General features: G+C 43.9%; 1 protein-coding gene across 1 annotated transcript in view; it reads right to left on the bottom strand.

The window, feature by feature from the left end:
- Positions 1 to 16630, bottom strand: part of LOC126355471 (ras-related GTP-binding protein C) — a 91746-nt gene that overhangs the window by 45240 nt on the left and 29876 nt on the right. Inside the window, exon 2 of the mRNA XM_050005789.1 lies at positions 13272 to 13432. Coding sequence (XP_049861746.1) covers positions 13272 to 13432 — 161 coding nt within the window. The remainder of the gene's footprint in view (positions 1 to 13271; positions 13433 to 16630) is intronic.

Here is a 16630-nt window from a genome sequence, read left to right as displayed (position 1 = left end):
CTGAACAGAATTGGGGACAAGAGGAATTTGTGGCACAACTAGACTACAAGAAAGGGTCGGTTGGTAGGATACACTCTGAGCCATCAAGGGATCAGCAGTTTAGAATTGAAGGGAGGAGTGGAAGGCAAAAATCGTTGAGGAAGACCAAGAGATGAATAACTAAGCAGATTCAGATGGACACAGGTTGCAGTACTTGCTCAAAGATGAAGAGGCTTACACAGGATAGAGTAGCACAGAGAGCTGCATCAAACCACTCTTTGGAGTGAAGACCTCAACAACAATCCCACCTGAGAGTAAGTGTCAGGAGGTTTATGCCCCTTGCATGTAAAGACAACCTGATAAGTCAAGTGAATAGAAAATTGTTGTATGGTAATTGCGTACATGAGCAAGAGGTGGTAGCATTGGAACCAAAGAGATAAGATTACTGTTTCAGCTAGGAGACTGTTAATGGGACTAGTCGAGAAAACTCCAGTGGCCAATCTGACTCTGTGATGATGATGATGATGATGATGATGAGGATGATGATGAGGATGATGATGATGATGGTGATCAGAGGAGAGAATCACTCAAGATCATGGTCATCAGAGCCTTAATGTAAAGTCAGGATGCTAATCTCACAGGCAGGGACGAAGGCTGCCACCACATGAAGAGCAGTTTACAATGTATTAAAATCTGCCTCCCTTCCCCACCAATTTAGGGATGAGGCCTGACAGTTCACAAAATTTCACCACTCTTGTAACATTGGAATCGCTATCTCCAAGGATGGTGGGCAGATCTCCAACGAGACTGAGGGTTGTCCAAATATCAGTATGTAGGACACATGTTGCCAAAATATCCTGTACTGACAGTGGCACACCACAAACTTCACAGAGTAGTGGTTCCTCGCACTGAAGGAGGAAGCCATGTGTTAAAGCACTACGTCCAATGCACAGTCTGGTAAACAGAACCTCCTTCCAGTGGTTAGGCTGACATGAAGTCTGCCATGCCTTTGTGGTCGATTTGAGCAACTGCAGTTTGTTTTCTGTCACCTACAACCATTCATTCTCCCATGATGCGTCTGTCAGAAAATGAGATGATAGCAATGCAACAGGATGGGCCACAACACCAGCCCTACATGCTTCCTTGGCAGCTTTGTCGGCCACGTTGTTTCCCTCTATCCTGATGTGGCTAGGTACCTACCAAACATCACCTCCTTACCATGGTTTCGGAGCCGCTGCAAGGAGTCATGGATGAGCTGGATCAGCTGGTCTTTGGGATATATTTGGTGAAGTGCTTGCAGTGAATTACATGAGTCGTAACAGACAAGAAACCTTGCCATCAGAACGCCATAATTATGCATCATAATTTGTAAATTGTTCCAGAAGATGCACTTTGAAAATCCTATCAGGAAAAACAGCAGAACAACCGAGGACATTCTCTTGCTGAGATCCATCGGTATAAACAACGAACTGTGGTATGTGCTTAAAATGGCCGAAAAAGTTGCAAAAACATAATCTGGAGTACAAGTTTTCTTGTACTGTGTAAAGTGTAAAATAACTTTGGGCTTCAGAAGATGCCAAGGTGACAATGCGTCCCATCCCTGGCTGTGTATTTTTATGCCCGAGAGATCCAGATCCTTGAGACAGTCTGTAGTACGTATTCCAAGTGGCTTGGTCACACAGAGCCAATTCATGAACAGCTATTCTGGTTTGGACCACTAACTAAATGCCAATGACTGAGGTGACGCTTAGATTTTTAGTGCTTGTCGAGCCAAAAGGATAAGTCACCAAATTCAGAGTGATGGTTCACCAGCCACTGAACACAGACTCTGAACTGGGCTGTTGCAAAATGCTCCAGTCGATATCCAAATGCCCTCACGGTTGACAGCGTCTAACATCTTGAGGTAGAAAGCACGGACTAATCCGTAGACCATGCTGCCACAATCTAAATGTAATAGAACAAATGCCCTATAAAACTGCAAGAGGTGGGACCTGTCAGCTCCCCATGTTTTTCTGCTACGGCATTTCAAAAGATTCAATGACTGGAAGCCTTTTGTTCGTAGGTGTTTCAGGTGTGGGAACCAAGTTAATTTTGAGTCAAATAATAAACCCAAAAAGTGTGCAGTTTCTTGAAAAAGTAAAATATTGTCCCCCATTGTGAGCACTTGTTAGTTAAGACTTTGACAAGCACGGTTAAAATTGACAAATGTAGTCCTCTCTGGTGAGAACTGAAAACCAGTTGTCCTGGCCCAGGTTTCCAGCCTCCTGATAGTTAGCTATAGAAGCGTCACTGTTGTCGTTGACGTCGTAAGATCAGAGGAAGAGTAGAAGTTTGCAATGTCATCCACAAACAAAGAGCATTTGACAGGGCACCCGACTGCAGAGGAAATGCCATTGATAGCGATGGCAAACAATGTGACACTGCCTGGGGGGACCCCATTCTATTGAACACAGCAGTCAGACAAGGCAATCGAAAATGCGATATAAAAAAATACCGATCCTCAAGAAAGAATTGGATAAAAAGTGGCAGCCGTCCACATAGTTGGCGAAGGATGTTGCACCTCCAAGAAGTGTCATATGCTTTTTTGAGGTCAAAAAATACAAGGCAAATGGTTTCAGAATAAGAAGGACTCCTGTATCGCCATCTTCAGTAGAATTAAGTTGTCAATGGTGGGGCGGTAGCGCCTGAAACTGCACTAGGAGTGGCTCAGGTGACTCTCGGGATTCGAGCAGCCAGAGGAGGCGGCTGACCTTGCGTTCAAGTCTTATACATACAATTAGTAATGGCTACACTTCGGTAGCTTTTAGGTGCACTACAGCCCTTGCCTGATTTCCAGAATGGAATTAATATTGCCTCCTTCCAAGTTGTTAGGTACTTTCCATCAAACCAGATCTGACTGAAACAGGAGAGGAGCTGTCCTTTTGCTTCAGTGCACAGATGACAAAGCATGGCATAATGGATCTCATCAGGAACAGTGTCTCTGGCTGCAGTCAAAGCTGATTCCAGTTACCACATAGAGAACAGAAGGTTGTAGACTTCCTCATTATGCGAGAAGAAATTGAGCTTCCTCTCCTCTGCAATCCTACGGAACACCTGAGAAGCACGAGTTTATCTGGTTGATGTAGTGACAGTAAAAAATGTGTTCAGCTAAAACCTGAGTTATGTCTTCTGGTGTGTCCACCAAGATCCCATTACTTCACAAGCCTTAAGGAGACATGTAGTGCCGTAGCCAGAAATCTGTTTTATAGAGTCCCAAACTTGTGCAGTAGAGGTGGACCAATTAATGGAGGTTGTGAGTTCCCTCCAGGAAGCTCTCTTCCATTCTTTTATTACTCACCTTGCATGTGCTCTTGCAGATCTGAAGGCATAAAGGTTTTCTGTAGTTGGACTGTGTTTGAAGTTCCACAGAGCTGTTCATCTGGTCCTGATTGCCAATCAACAGTCATCATTCCACCAAGCTACATGCTGTCATCTGAGGTGCTTACTAGACCAGGGACTCTGTGGCAGCCCGTCAGATCTCACAAGTGATATGGACTACCGTCTCCTTTGCACAATCCTTTTGTTCAAAAATACCCTGTCAACTGTAATGCAACCAATTTTCCCTTTGTATCATCTATCTGCATTGTCTCCTGTCAGCCACTGTCCTAGTTGGAGACAGATCCATACTGGGAAGCGGTCACTAGAATGTAAAACTGTAGCCACTTCCCACTGAACTGAGTCTGCAATTGCCGGGGAACAAAAATAAAGGTCAATGGGTGATAAAGAACCTGTACTGTGAAAAATTGTGTCATCTGACCCAGGTTTAGAAGGCAGATATTTTCAGAATGGAAGAGCCCCTGGAGGACAGCACATTGTGTGTGTTAAAGTTCCCCACAAGGAGGAATGAGAGTGGGAGTGCCTGGAAGAGATCTGCCAGTGGGTCTGCATTCAAAGTATCATTAGGTGGAAGTTTCAATGAACACACTGCGAAATTAAAGAGTGCAAAAACTTTCACAGCAATTGCTTATATGGTCGTCGTAAGAGGATCAGGATAGGAGTGGCACCTGTCATCAATGAGAACAGCCACTCCACCTTTAGCCCTCTCTCCAATAATACTGTCCTTCCAGTATGGGTGGCAACCCCATAATGCAGGATTGTCGGTGACTAAGATGCTTTTCTTGTTAGTACATGCAGAACAGTTTCTCCTGTACTAGGAGCTGTAATTATTCCAAATGTGAGCAATATCGATTTAAATACCACTGCAACACAGAAGTCACTGTGGAAGCCATTGTTTAGCAAAGATTGTTCTTATCTTTCTTCCTCTGAGGTGGAGCTTTACCGGGGAGGTCAGGGGGAATGTTAGCCGGTTCCTGGCTCTCCAGTTCCTCCGATTAGAAGTCCATATCCTCAAGAGTGTAATCCCCATCACAGAGGGAGAGAGCGTGCCAATCTGAAGGTTTAACCACAACTTTCTTTGACTTGGAATCACTTCTCAAAGGACTTTTTCTTTACTTATGGGAGTAGTTGGTTGCTTGGGTTGCAGGGACAGCTTAGTTGGCTTCTGGTGGTAGGCAGTGGTATGTGGCTTAGGTGGTAAGCCCATTGGTGACAGCTTCCAAATGACTACTGTTTCAAGTGGAGCTTGGCAGTAAAAACACTGCAGCCAGCCAGCAATGAGCATTGTTCATAATGATCCCCTAGAGTAAGAGCATAACCAACACGGCCAGCAACCGTCAGTATAGACAATGTCAGAGCCTTGAAACGCAGCAAGGATTGAATCAAAGCGGCGGCGGAGAGCCTCAGGAGGGACCGAGTCCTTAGGGCCCTGTGCCAAACCGAGCCAAAGGCACGGGTGGGGCACACATCACGGGGGTATGCACAGAGGGGCCCGGAAAAGAGGTGGAAGATGCAAAATCTCAAGCCCAGAGAGAAGAGCTCTGATGCGAACCGCTATCGTACACCCTGACCGGGGCCGCCGTTCCGGAAGATGGACGACCGACTGAGGGAACAGGAGACGATAATTGGGATGCCCGGGCAAGCTACAAATGTGTGTAGCATAAGCGGCCAGTAATCTTTGGCACCAGAACCACAATGGAGGGATACCTGCCTCCAGAATTATGCTGTAGACAGGGCTTGTTCGGAAAGCTGCAGTGGCGAGTCGGATGGGGTCCAGCAACCGCAATGCAGAAGGGGATGCCGAGCCATAAGCCAGGCTCCCATAATCTATACGGGACTGAATTAACGCCTGGTACAGCTGTAGAAGGGTAGACCGATCGGCACCCCAGCTGGTGTGGCTTCAGCAACAAAGAGCGTTAAGATGCCCCCAGCACATCTGTTTAAGCTGCCGAATATGAGGCAGCCAAGTCAACTGGGTGTCAAAAACCAATCCCAAAAACCAATGCGTCTCCATCACAGCAAGAGGTTCACTGTCAAGATAAAGCCATGGCTCAGGGTGAACAGAACGTCGCCAGCAGAAATGCATAACGCAGGTCTTGGCAGCCAAAAACTGGAGGTCATGCTACAGCCCAAGACTGCACCTCGCAGACAGCACCATGCAGCTGCCATTCATCGCTGGCAGTCCACCAAGAGGTGTTTGAGCATCTGACAGTGGATATGCAAAATGCTCCGCTAAGTGGTTTGCGACATGGAGAGGTACCGAGGCCAATGGTGAAGGCATACTTTTCCCAGCACTCCTGCTTGTATTGGCAAATGATGTGGCGGGCTCATGCATGGAGAAGTTTAAAGGCGATGAGGCGTTCCAATTAGGGATGTCGCTTGTGATGCTAGAGCGTCCGCCTGCCATCTTTAATCGCCTCAGCGATCTCAGGTGACCACCAAGGCACAGTCCTCCGCCGAGGGGACCCAGAAGAAGAGGGAATGGCAGATTCTGCAGCAGTAACGATGCCGGTGGTGACCAAGTGAACCCCCACATCAATGGCGTCATTGGAAAGAGGGTCAATAGTGGTAATGGAGGTGAACAAGTCCCACTCAACCTTATTTATAGCCCATCTGCAGGAGCGCCCAGAAGAGTGATGCTGTGGCAGTGACAGAAAGGTCAGAAAGTGGTCACTACCACACAAGTTGTCATGCACACTTCATTGGACAGATGGTAATAGGCTAGGGCTGCAGATGGAAAGGTCGATGGCCGAGTACGTGCCATGCACCACACTGAAATGTATGAAGGCACCATTATTTAAAAGGGAAAGGTCGAGTTGTGCCAATACTTGCTCGACGATGCTGCCTCAGCCTGTTGCCACTGATCCACCCCATGGAGGGTTATGGGTGTTGAAGTTGCCCAGTAACAGAAAAGGTGGCGGCAATTGGGCTATCAGCGCAGCCAGGACATGCTGCGGGCATCACCATCTGTTGGAAGATAGAGACTGCAGACAGTAACAGCCTGAGGCGTTGACACCTGAACAGCGACAGCTTCTGAAGGTGTTTGTAGAGGGTCAGACTCACTGTAAAAAGAGTGAAGGACGTAGATGCAGACACCACCAGACAACCTTTCATAAGCTGCCCAGTTCCTATAATAACTCTGATAGCAACTGAGGGCGGGAGTTTGCATCGCCGAAAACCAAGTTTCTTGAAGAGCAACGCAGAGGAATGGGTGAAGGCTGAAAAGTTGTCGAAGCTCAGCAAGACGGTGCAAACAAAACGCTGCAGTTCCACTGGAGAATGACATCGTGAAGGGACCGAGGAGGCAGATTATACCGCTGTGTCACCTGCTGTCACCAATTGAGTACCTGTGCAAGTGCTATCCATTTTGTCTGAGGGACCAGCAAGATTTAGGTCCTCAGCGGATGCCAGAATTTCCATCTCATCCCCAGATGCAGAACTTTAAGGTTGCAGTGAGGTGGGTGCCACAAGTTCCTTCGTCTTAGAGATCTTCTTCTTGGACTTTTCTCGCTGCTCCTTGGGTTTCACTGGCTGGGAGGGCTTCGAAGATTCAGTCTCTGGGACAGAAGAGGATTGCGAAGCCCTATGGCCAGCTGCTTGTGGGCACTTATGCCACTGTCGGGCGTCATCCTTCCCACTTGTGGAAACCTGAGAAGGGCGGGAACCAAGGGATCCCTTACGAGTGAGAGGAGCCAAAGAAGTTAGACACTTCTCCAGCTTAGAAGTGGGGTCCGGACGTCCCCGATTTGGGGGGGGGGGGGGGGCTGTTCCCGAGGTAGGTGGCGCAGGAGCAAAACAAGGTGGATAGTGCCCATCATGGTTGTCGTAGCAGCGGCATATGAGGAAGTCATTCGCACAGGATGGAGTCATTCTTATTTCCTCTTAGCATCAGTATAGGTCAGTCCGTCCAGGGTCTTGTATTCCTGGATTTTCCACTCTTTCTGTAAGATCCTGCAGTTTGGCGAGCAAGGTGAATGAGGCTCTCTGCAGTTGACACGGATGTGAGGCAGGGCACATGGAGTATTGGGATGTTATGGACATCAGCAATCTCGACATGTGAGGCTGGAAGAACAGCAGGAAGACATTTGGCCGAACTTCCAGCACTTAAAGCACTGTATCGGGGGAGGGGTATCGGGGCTTGACCTTCTCTGGTAACGTATCACCCTCGAAGGCCAAGATGAAGGCATCAGTAGCAATCTGATTATCCTTTGGACCCCAATGAACGCGCTGGACAAAATGAACACATCGACACTTTAAATTGGCGCACAGCTCGTCGTCAGATTGCAAAAGAAGGTCCCTATGGAAAATAATACCCTGGACCATATTTAAACTCTTATGGGGTGTGATGGTAACTGAAACATCCCCTGACTTGTCACAAGCAAGTAACAATCGTGAGTGGGCAGAGGATGCCGTTTTTATCAATACTGACCGAGAGCACATTTTAGACAAGCCCCTCCACCTTCCCAAACTTGTCCTCTAAATACTCTAAGAAGAATTGAGGCTCTGTTGACATGAAAGACTCCCTATCAGCTCTCGTACAAACTAGGAAATGGGGCGAACAAGTGTCACTGCCATCCTGAGCCTTACGCTCCTCCCACAGTGTGGCCAGGGAGGAGAACATTTTGTGATCGTATTTCTGAGCGATGAATTGAGCCTGAGAACGCTTAGAGACTGTTGGCGGCTGGCCACCATCAAGAGGTGATGTACCACGCTTCATTGCGGGTCATCCGCCCTGATGCCACCCACTCTGACCAAGGGCCCTCCCCACAGGCGCCACCCAGCCGCAGCAAGGGCCACCTGGCAGGAAGGCCATTGCCGGGAGTCCCGATGTCCCAGGGAGATAGGCATCTACTCCTTGGCATGTGTGGGGAGTTAACAGCGCACGCATCAGCAGAGCGATCTCTGTGTTGTCAGGGGGCTACAACCAACAGGGTACATAGCAGCCCCACCACAATGGACTGGCTACCATGTTGTTTATCAGGTGCAAGCAAGTCCATGGTCGTCATCTCTGCAAAGTGCATAGTGGAAAGTGTACCAAGGAATATATCCTCGCCCAAGAGATGGAGAGAGAGCGGGACAGCAATACGACAACGAGAAAGCTGGCTAAAGGTCTCAATGCACGATGGATGCCATGCACCATCTAAGGCGCCCTTCCCCAATTAGCTCGCTCTTCAGAAGACTTTGGAAATATTGTGGTCAGACTCGAGAAGGAACCGTCACATATAGGTCGAAACGTTTGGGACTCCTTTTAGTCACCTCTTACGGCAGGCAGGAATACTGTGGGCCTACTCTAACCTCCAAACTCACAGGGGGCACCCAGTAAATATGGAGTACAATAGCATGATCCACACTCCAAAAGATGTATGCTAGGAAGCATTGAATGTTAAGCTTATGCATCCAGGTAGTCTTTGGTTGACAAATATGTGGCAACCAATTCGCTTTTCATCAAAGAAGAGCAGAAAAAAATTGGGATTTTGATATGTCCAAGTGCTTGGTACCCAAACACAGTTCTGGGTCAGGATAAATCGTGGCAGGATGACAAAAATGTTGTACTCAAGTTTTTGCAGCAGATAATTGGAAGCTATGGGAAAGATTCAAAGGGGGAGCCTTCAGATTTATCATCCTTTCAAGCAGTTTGCAGAACATGTTGGTCACTAATCTGTCAGTAGCTGTCGATCGATGTTTGGTTTTTTCCTGGTTTACAGGTTGGTGTGATGACACTATCTCTCCACTGTGAAAGAAAAACATCATCTTAAAGATAAGGTTAAAGACCTTAAGTAGATGGAGCCTGTTAGTCACATTCAGATTTTGGATCATCTGATTACGAATCAAATCAGGTCCAGGGCCGTATCATGTGACAAGAGTTTGAAGCAGTTCCCAGTCAGTGAAAGGTTCACTATATAATTCACTATGGGGATAAAGTATAGGGGAATGACAACTTATCTTTTGCACATTTGAAAGGGAGCAAAGTAATGGGGGTCAACAATGTTGCAGTGGGTCATGAACTGTTCAGCAGTAAACAATGCATCATTAGATTTACCACCATAAGGAGGAGACCCAGAACACTTGTTTACCTTTGACGGCCCAGTAAACTACAGATCATGACCACACCTGGGATGACTGCATATATGTTTCCTAGGAGGAGACATAGTGTTGCCAGCATTTCTTCTCACTGTGTTTTATTATGTAGTGAGTCATTGCACACAGATGCTTAAAAATGATGAGGACGTTCTGTGAAGGCTGTCGCTTGAGACACTGCATAGCCCTTCAATGATCCCAAATAGCTATTGTAATGTTGTTAGTCCCACTTGGCACCAGTCACCAGTTTAGAAGGCCTGTAGAAAGTGGGATAATAATTCCAGCAACACATGTGATTGGGTCAGAGATGTCTAGCACAACCACATCAAGGCAATCAGGTGGAGGGGAGCAACTAATGGGAGAGGCTCATAACTGCCAGTTGGCCTTCAGGAGAGCCCAACGTGGAAATTGGTCCATTGAGTGCTTTCAAGTAAATGGAAAGGTCACCGAGACATGGTCACAGGCAAAAAGTTCATCATGTAGCAAAGCCACATGACTGGAGATAGAGATCATAATGTTGATAGCCAAGAAGGTGCTTTGGGTATCACGTAAAAGGACAGATTACCATCGCTGAGTAGACAGATCAAGGTCGAAACAAAAATCATCACTCAAAAGGTCACTACTACATGATGATGTGTGGCCCCTACCTCCACCCACAGGAGAAAGTACACATCGAAGTCCCTAAATAAAAAGGAGGAAAGGGAAGGAGAGTTTTCAGATTAAGGTGGCCATCTCCAGGTAAGTATGTGCCCTGCTCCAATGCCTGTGTGAATCAATGCCAATACCACTGGGAGAGCATACAAGAGACATACTTTCTCCAAGCTAAAAAATGTGAGAGATGATCTGAGACTAAGTTCCTGGATTTTGTGTTCCTTAATACAGGAAACATTTCTGGTATCAGGGAGGGTAGCCATCTCTACATTCGACACAAGAAGGTGGTAGCTCACAAGGCGAGTTTTCTTATATTGGCCAATCAAGTTGGCACACATTCTGTTTTTTGCATGGGGAAGACATATACCCCTAGTGTCAATCTTGACATACAAGATTACGGAGTAGACCCATCTCTTCTTCATCTGCTTGCAGCATTAAGGAGCAGTGAAAAATTAAGCCCAGTACCAAGGGTCATGCTCTTATGGGTGTTATGGTAACAGGTTTCCAAAGAGAGTAATACTTCTATTTTAATAATGACAGAACCACTTCTTCAGTGACTAAGGTAGATTTCCAATTTTCTTCTCCAAGGACATCAGCTCAATAGTTAAAATGCAGCCTCCAGCAGTCTGGGTGTAAACCAGGACCTGGAGGAAGTATGTTACTGCAACTTGCTTATTTTTGCTTTCCTCCTACAGCATGGCCAAGATATATAAGTTAATAATAACCATAATAATCTGCACTGAATAATTCAGCTCTGTTTGAAGAGATGGAGTGTTATAGCCATCAGATGATAACTTTGGTCGTTTTACTGTGCCAAATATCTGCCATTCCACCGTCTACTCCGAGCAGCGACTCTTCTCCACATGTGTCATCCAGCCAGAGCAATGGTCACAGGGCTCGATGAGCATTTCGCAGGGTCTAGTTGCCCCAACATGAACAATGGCACCTATTCTTAGGCAGATGTGAGAAGGTAACAGCTTGCTCATCAATAGTAGGTTTCCTACACCTGTGAGTGGGCAGGTACCTGACAACCTCGCCACAGGGACTGGCTACCATGCTAGACAATCGAGTGAGCATCACTACATAGCCTGTGCTTGTGTAAAAAAAATTTTAAAAGATAGAGGTCGAATCCAGATGTAAGGACTGAACAGAGTTAACCAAAATATGTGGTGGGAAAAGCCATAATCTATGCACTATGAGCAAACTACCTTGTCAGCAGGGAATCTGTCTTGAAGATCAAGTTTGAGAAAAGATAAAGTCAGAGAGTAAGACCGCAACACAGGAAAGGAAGAAGTACAGTGGCTTGCCGGTCCCATGCTTGATATACACGTACTCACAAAACAGTTATAATCCCCCCGGGAGCAAATCAAAAACTGCTACTAGCTAAATCAGTACTGCGTTGCTCCATCCGGTGCATGGTAACATACTTAGACCCACCTTGGCATGCTGTCCACATGATGTTCAAGGCGTTGCTGCTCCAGCCAGCCTTATTTCCCAACAATAGCCCAACTGAGATCATCAGTATCTGGTGAGTGTTTCTGTGATGCCATACTGGAAGTTGGACCTGGCCCCAAGTACATTCTGCCACATTCATGTTAGCAGATACTACAGGTACCATTAAGCCATTTTCTACCTCTTGGAGGAAGGTGTTCACAAGATAGGTGCAGTTTGTGCATGCATTATCATTTTGATAGGCAAACCAATGGCCAAAATGTTGGCTCTACGGTTAGAAAATAGGTTGAAGAATACTGTTCCTATAGTACACAGCCATCAAAGAACATTCGACAGTGATGAGTCATTTGACATCTGTCCACGATACCAGCCCACAACATGATTGAACCCCTCTTTGCTGGCACTGTACGACTGCATCCCTGGGATGTGACTTGGCATCTGGCTACCTCCATACTATTCTTCAACAGTAATCAGACATCTGACAAATCTTGCACTTGTCAGTGATCAGGAACTGACACCATTCGTCAACGTCCCATTTTAGGTATTTCTTTACCCACCTTCTTTATGCACAATAGTGTTGGTGGTGGTGGGGGTTACTATTGCTTGTAATGGATGCCTAGAGGCCAAATTGGCCACATCTAGACACTTGTGTACTGTCTGCATTGACATGGTCCTCCCAGATGCCTCCAAAATGACAGCACGTAGTTAAATTTTATTCTCCTCTCACCTACAAACCATAATTTATATGCAGTGACCAACATCATCTTGCATTACTGACCGCAAGCAAACTCTAGGTGGTAAATTTTTAGTTTTTTTGAGTCATACGATAGTGCTTGAACATTCAAATGATGATGCTGTGTTGTACATCAATTTTGTGAGCAACTTCCTGTGCTGACAATGCACACAAGATCTACACTTGAAAGGCCACCTGAGGTGCGTTGATAGACAAACAGTGTTTGCAAGTCCCATTTTTCCATTTAAGATTGAAGATTATCAGTAGCTATCAGAAATACAATGACATACAAAACAAATCCCTGAAAGGCATAATTCCTCCATTCAAAGGTGAATAAACGTCTCTTGCATAAACCATATAAACCATCATCTAGATCCATTCATGAATATTATGGCTTCAAGTAGTGTCATAGCCTCCTAAAAATTAAGTATTGTCTACATAGAAAATGTGCTATATTGCCAACACCAGCATAGTTGAGGTGAGCATTCAGTATGAAAGCAACCAAGCAGCAGCCTGGATTTTATGACTTAAGTAAGATGAACATTGACAGAGCAATAATTCACTTCATCATGAAAAACGCTGGCGTTCAAATATTACAAAGGTATCTCTTTTTAGAAAGTGCAATTCAATAGTTTAGAACACATTTTTAGCAAACAAACACGGCAATACACTAGAGATGTTCTTAAAGATCAGCCCACAATCTTCACCTTTATGAATACTTGTTGATAACATATTGTAACACAGACCACCAGGAGACATGAGAGTGGAAACCATTAAGTTTTTGAACAACAATACCTAAAATGCCTCCTGAACAAATAATGTTTTACTTCTCTTCACACGACGCGTTTCAGGACAACCCCAACATCAGACCTATTAAAATCGATACACAGCATCCTGTTTTTCACTACTCCACATCGTTTGTACCTCATTTTTGTTTTCATAATGAAAACATGCATGAATTAGTATGTTAATGCTACTGCTGATAATTTATTTTATTTCTCACCTCCGAAGGCCCATCAGCAATATTCTCGGTTTCTGCTCACCAGCCAGAGGGCCTGGGGGACCATCGCCATCCTGGTCGAAAGGACCATATCCAAAATCTTTAGGAAATGAACCAACGTCATACCCTGGAGCATATTGGTCATCTTCATCTTGTTCATACGACTGTAAACAAATGGTGGATCACTTAGCTTCCTTAAAGCACACATGAGCACAGCAAGACAGATAGTTCCATTAACTAACCATAAGATTACTTTTAAAACATCTTACATAATTATATAATACTTTTAATTGTACCTTACAAATTTTATTGTTGAAAATTTTTTAGGTGGACTTAACTCTCTTTATAACGAATTCATCATATGCTGTTGATTAACTGTTCTTACTATGTGTGAGAAGTGGAAAAGTGTGGTAAAGACTGACGTCTTCTGTATGTATTCTTAAATCTGATTTCAGTAAAATACATTTAGTAAGCCAAAACATGACAATAACTATTTCTTTTATTTTAAACAAGAAAGCTGATATGCAGGATTTTATAACATAAAATTCATTTCGTTCTTTTGGCATCTAACCAGGACATCAGAAATCAGAATCTTGTGGAGAACAATAGCGAATCGTGGAACAGTAAGAGCAACATTAGACGGCTAATGGGAAGTAAGGCAGATGTGAAATAACAGAAAGATTTAAAAAAAATGAAACAGACAAAATTAAGAAAAACAAAGACAAATAAGCTGGATTACAAACCATGACCAACAAATAAACAATGAGAAGGGTGATTTCAGTCAGGAAGTTCAGACCCAAGGAAATGTAGTACTTGGCTATGAGGATACATGAAAACCCTTTTTATTACACTGACTAAGGTAGTCCAGTGAGGTGATAAAATTTAAGTAAATAAAATACTACAGGTAAACCTATTTGTTGTTAACAGGAATAATGATAACTGCTTTACATAATACAAATAAAACAGTTTCCTGTGTCAGTCACTTATTTATTTTGCTGTTATGCATTTCAATAGTTCACACCATCATCATATATTTGTATTTATCAACAATCGCAGCCTTCATAATGCTGTCCTTTATGGAAGAAATATTCATTTGTGCTTTACATAATCACAGAACAGTTCATCATTAGCAAATATACAAAAGGTTAGCTGTTTCTTAGTAAGCCCATCAATAGCGAGTTGTAAATGGATTAAAATTAAACATGAAAGCATCATCAACTAGCACAGTTTAAAACTAAACAACCAAAATCGTATAACTTTCAAATAATCCATATAAATCAGGAACATAGAAAAGCAGTTTATGTCAAATTCCTGGGTATATTTCAAGAAAAAAAAAATTAACCTAGTCTTCTGTTATAAGCTACTTGGCCAGAAAGCTAAAGTCTTGCATTTGCAATGACAATGTTGTCTCACAAAAGCGATGTGGACACCAGGAAAGTTGTTTACCACAGCTATTGTGAATCAATGGTAAGATATGGAACAATCTTTCAGAGGAATGCAAATAATGTAAATAGCATATTATTACTTCAACAAAACTATTATTAGAAATATGTGTAATATTACACCTATAGATTTATGCCAACCTTTATTCCGGGATCTAAAAATTTTAACTATTCAATGCATTTACGTTTATGAACTTTATGCATACGAATTCAAAATTATTTACACAAAACCATTTTCAATACATCTATGACATAAGAAACAAAGATAATTTCATGTATCCATCTCACGGGGTAAAACTCTCCACCCAGACTCTTCAGCAAGTTGCCATGAAAATTTATAGTAAATTAAAAGCGAAAAAACCTTCACAGTATGGAACTAGATTAAATGAAGTCAAAATTACACACTATTTTAGTGCAAAATGTTATTATTCAATCACGTAGTTTTTAAATGATGATTAAGGTTTGTTTGCAGAGGAATGAAAAATAGCTTTGTAATGATTTCTGTAAATTAAAATTTGTATTTCTTATCTTCTTCTTCAGTTCCATTATTTATATTGATAAATCTCCCGTGCTTTAAATTAATGATTTACACAATTATGTACATAATGAGAAAGCAATAAAATTCTGATTCTTTCATATGCCAAGTCATTAAAGGATTGTCACCAGAAAATGTTGAGCTTTTGCTAACTCGTTCTTTTATTAACGAAACTCTGTGCCTGTGTAACTGGCCTCTTGATAATGGTATTAGTGTGTCTAATGCAAGATTAAGGCATTATCACATTATTTGTGTGAATACCGAAGTGAATTAAGGTCAAATTCTTCACAAGTGTTGTTGAAAGTAGGCAGTCCATAATGAAACTAAACTAAATTATCCAAATACAATTAATTGGGCCATTCTGTGCCAAGTGGTCTAATATCGAGAAATGTTCCTACATGACCATCACGGATTTTGATGAAATTTCTTAATCAATAGCATGCTAGCTGTGACTGCTTCAAGCCACGTGAAACTGCAAGTAAAGACCATTCACATTTCATAATGCAATATTTTATGACAATGGTCAATCCATGATTCTTACGCCAATTGTGACTGATAAAATAGTAAGTGAAATCTCAAATTCCAACTTTTCCATTGAATAACAACTTCACTTTTATTTTGTTACATTACAGTGAGCAGTTGTGCACGTCTGATCTGCAATGGAGGGACTCCAGCCTCCTCCAGTACGCTGGTCACCAGACTCATCCTAAAAGCTCCCATCGCTAGTCTAGCAGCAGAGTGGTGCACTGAGTCGAGTAAACACAATGCTGAGAGTGCCGCCAAACCATAAACCAGACTCCCAATGCGGGATTGGACAAGGGCTCTGTGGAGCTGCACCAGCGTAGAGCAATCTGCACCCCAGTTGGTGTTGCTCAGGCAATGGAAAACATTGAGGTGCTGCCAGCACTTTGGCTTCAGGTGACGAAGGTAAGGAAGCCAAGCCAATCAGGCATCGAAAACCAGTCCTAAGAATTGATATGTCTCCACTACAGTGAGTGAATTGTCATTAAGGTAAAGTTCTGGTTCTGGATGAACAGTACGGCGCTGACAAAAGTGCATGACAGACGACTTCACAGCTGCAAACTGGAAGCCGTGGGCTAGAGCCCATGACTGTGCCTTGTGAATGGCTCCCTGTAGGTGCCGCTCAGCAACAACAGTACTGGAGCAGCAGTACGAAATGCAGAAATCGTCTGCATATGGAGAAGCTGAGACCGGTGGCCCTACAGCTGCTGCTAAACCGTTAATGGCTACTAAAAATAGAGACACACTCAATACAGAGTCCTGTGTGACCCCCTTCTCTTGGATATGGGGTGAACTATGGGAGGCACCAACTTGGACAGGGAGATAAAGGAGTGACAGAAAATTCTGGATAAAAATCAGGAGTG

Source organism: Schistocerca gregaria, chromosome 1 (assembly GCF_023897955.1).
Source record: "Schistocerca gregaria isolate iqSchGreg1 chromosome 1, iqSchGreg1.2, whole genome shotgun sequence".
In the NCBI taxonomy this organism is placed as follows: Eukaryota; Metazoa; Arthropoda; class Insecta; order Orthoptera; family Acrididae; genus Schistocerca; species Schistocerca gregaria.
Note: the sequence above shows the minus strand (reverse complement) of the source record. Positions and strands in the feature narration are given on the sequence as shown.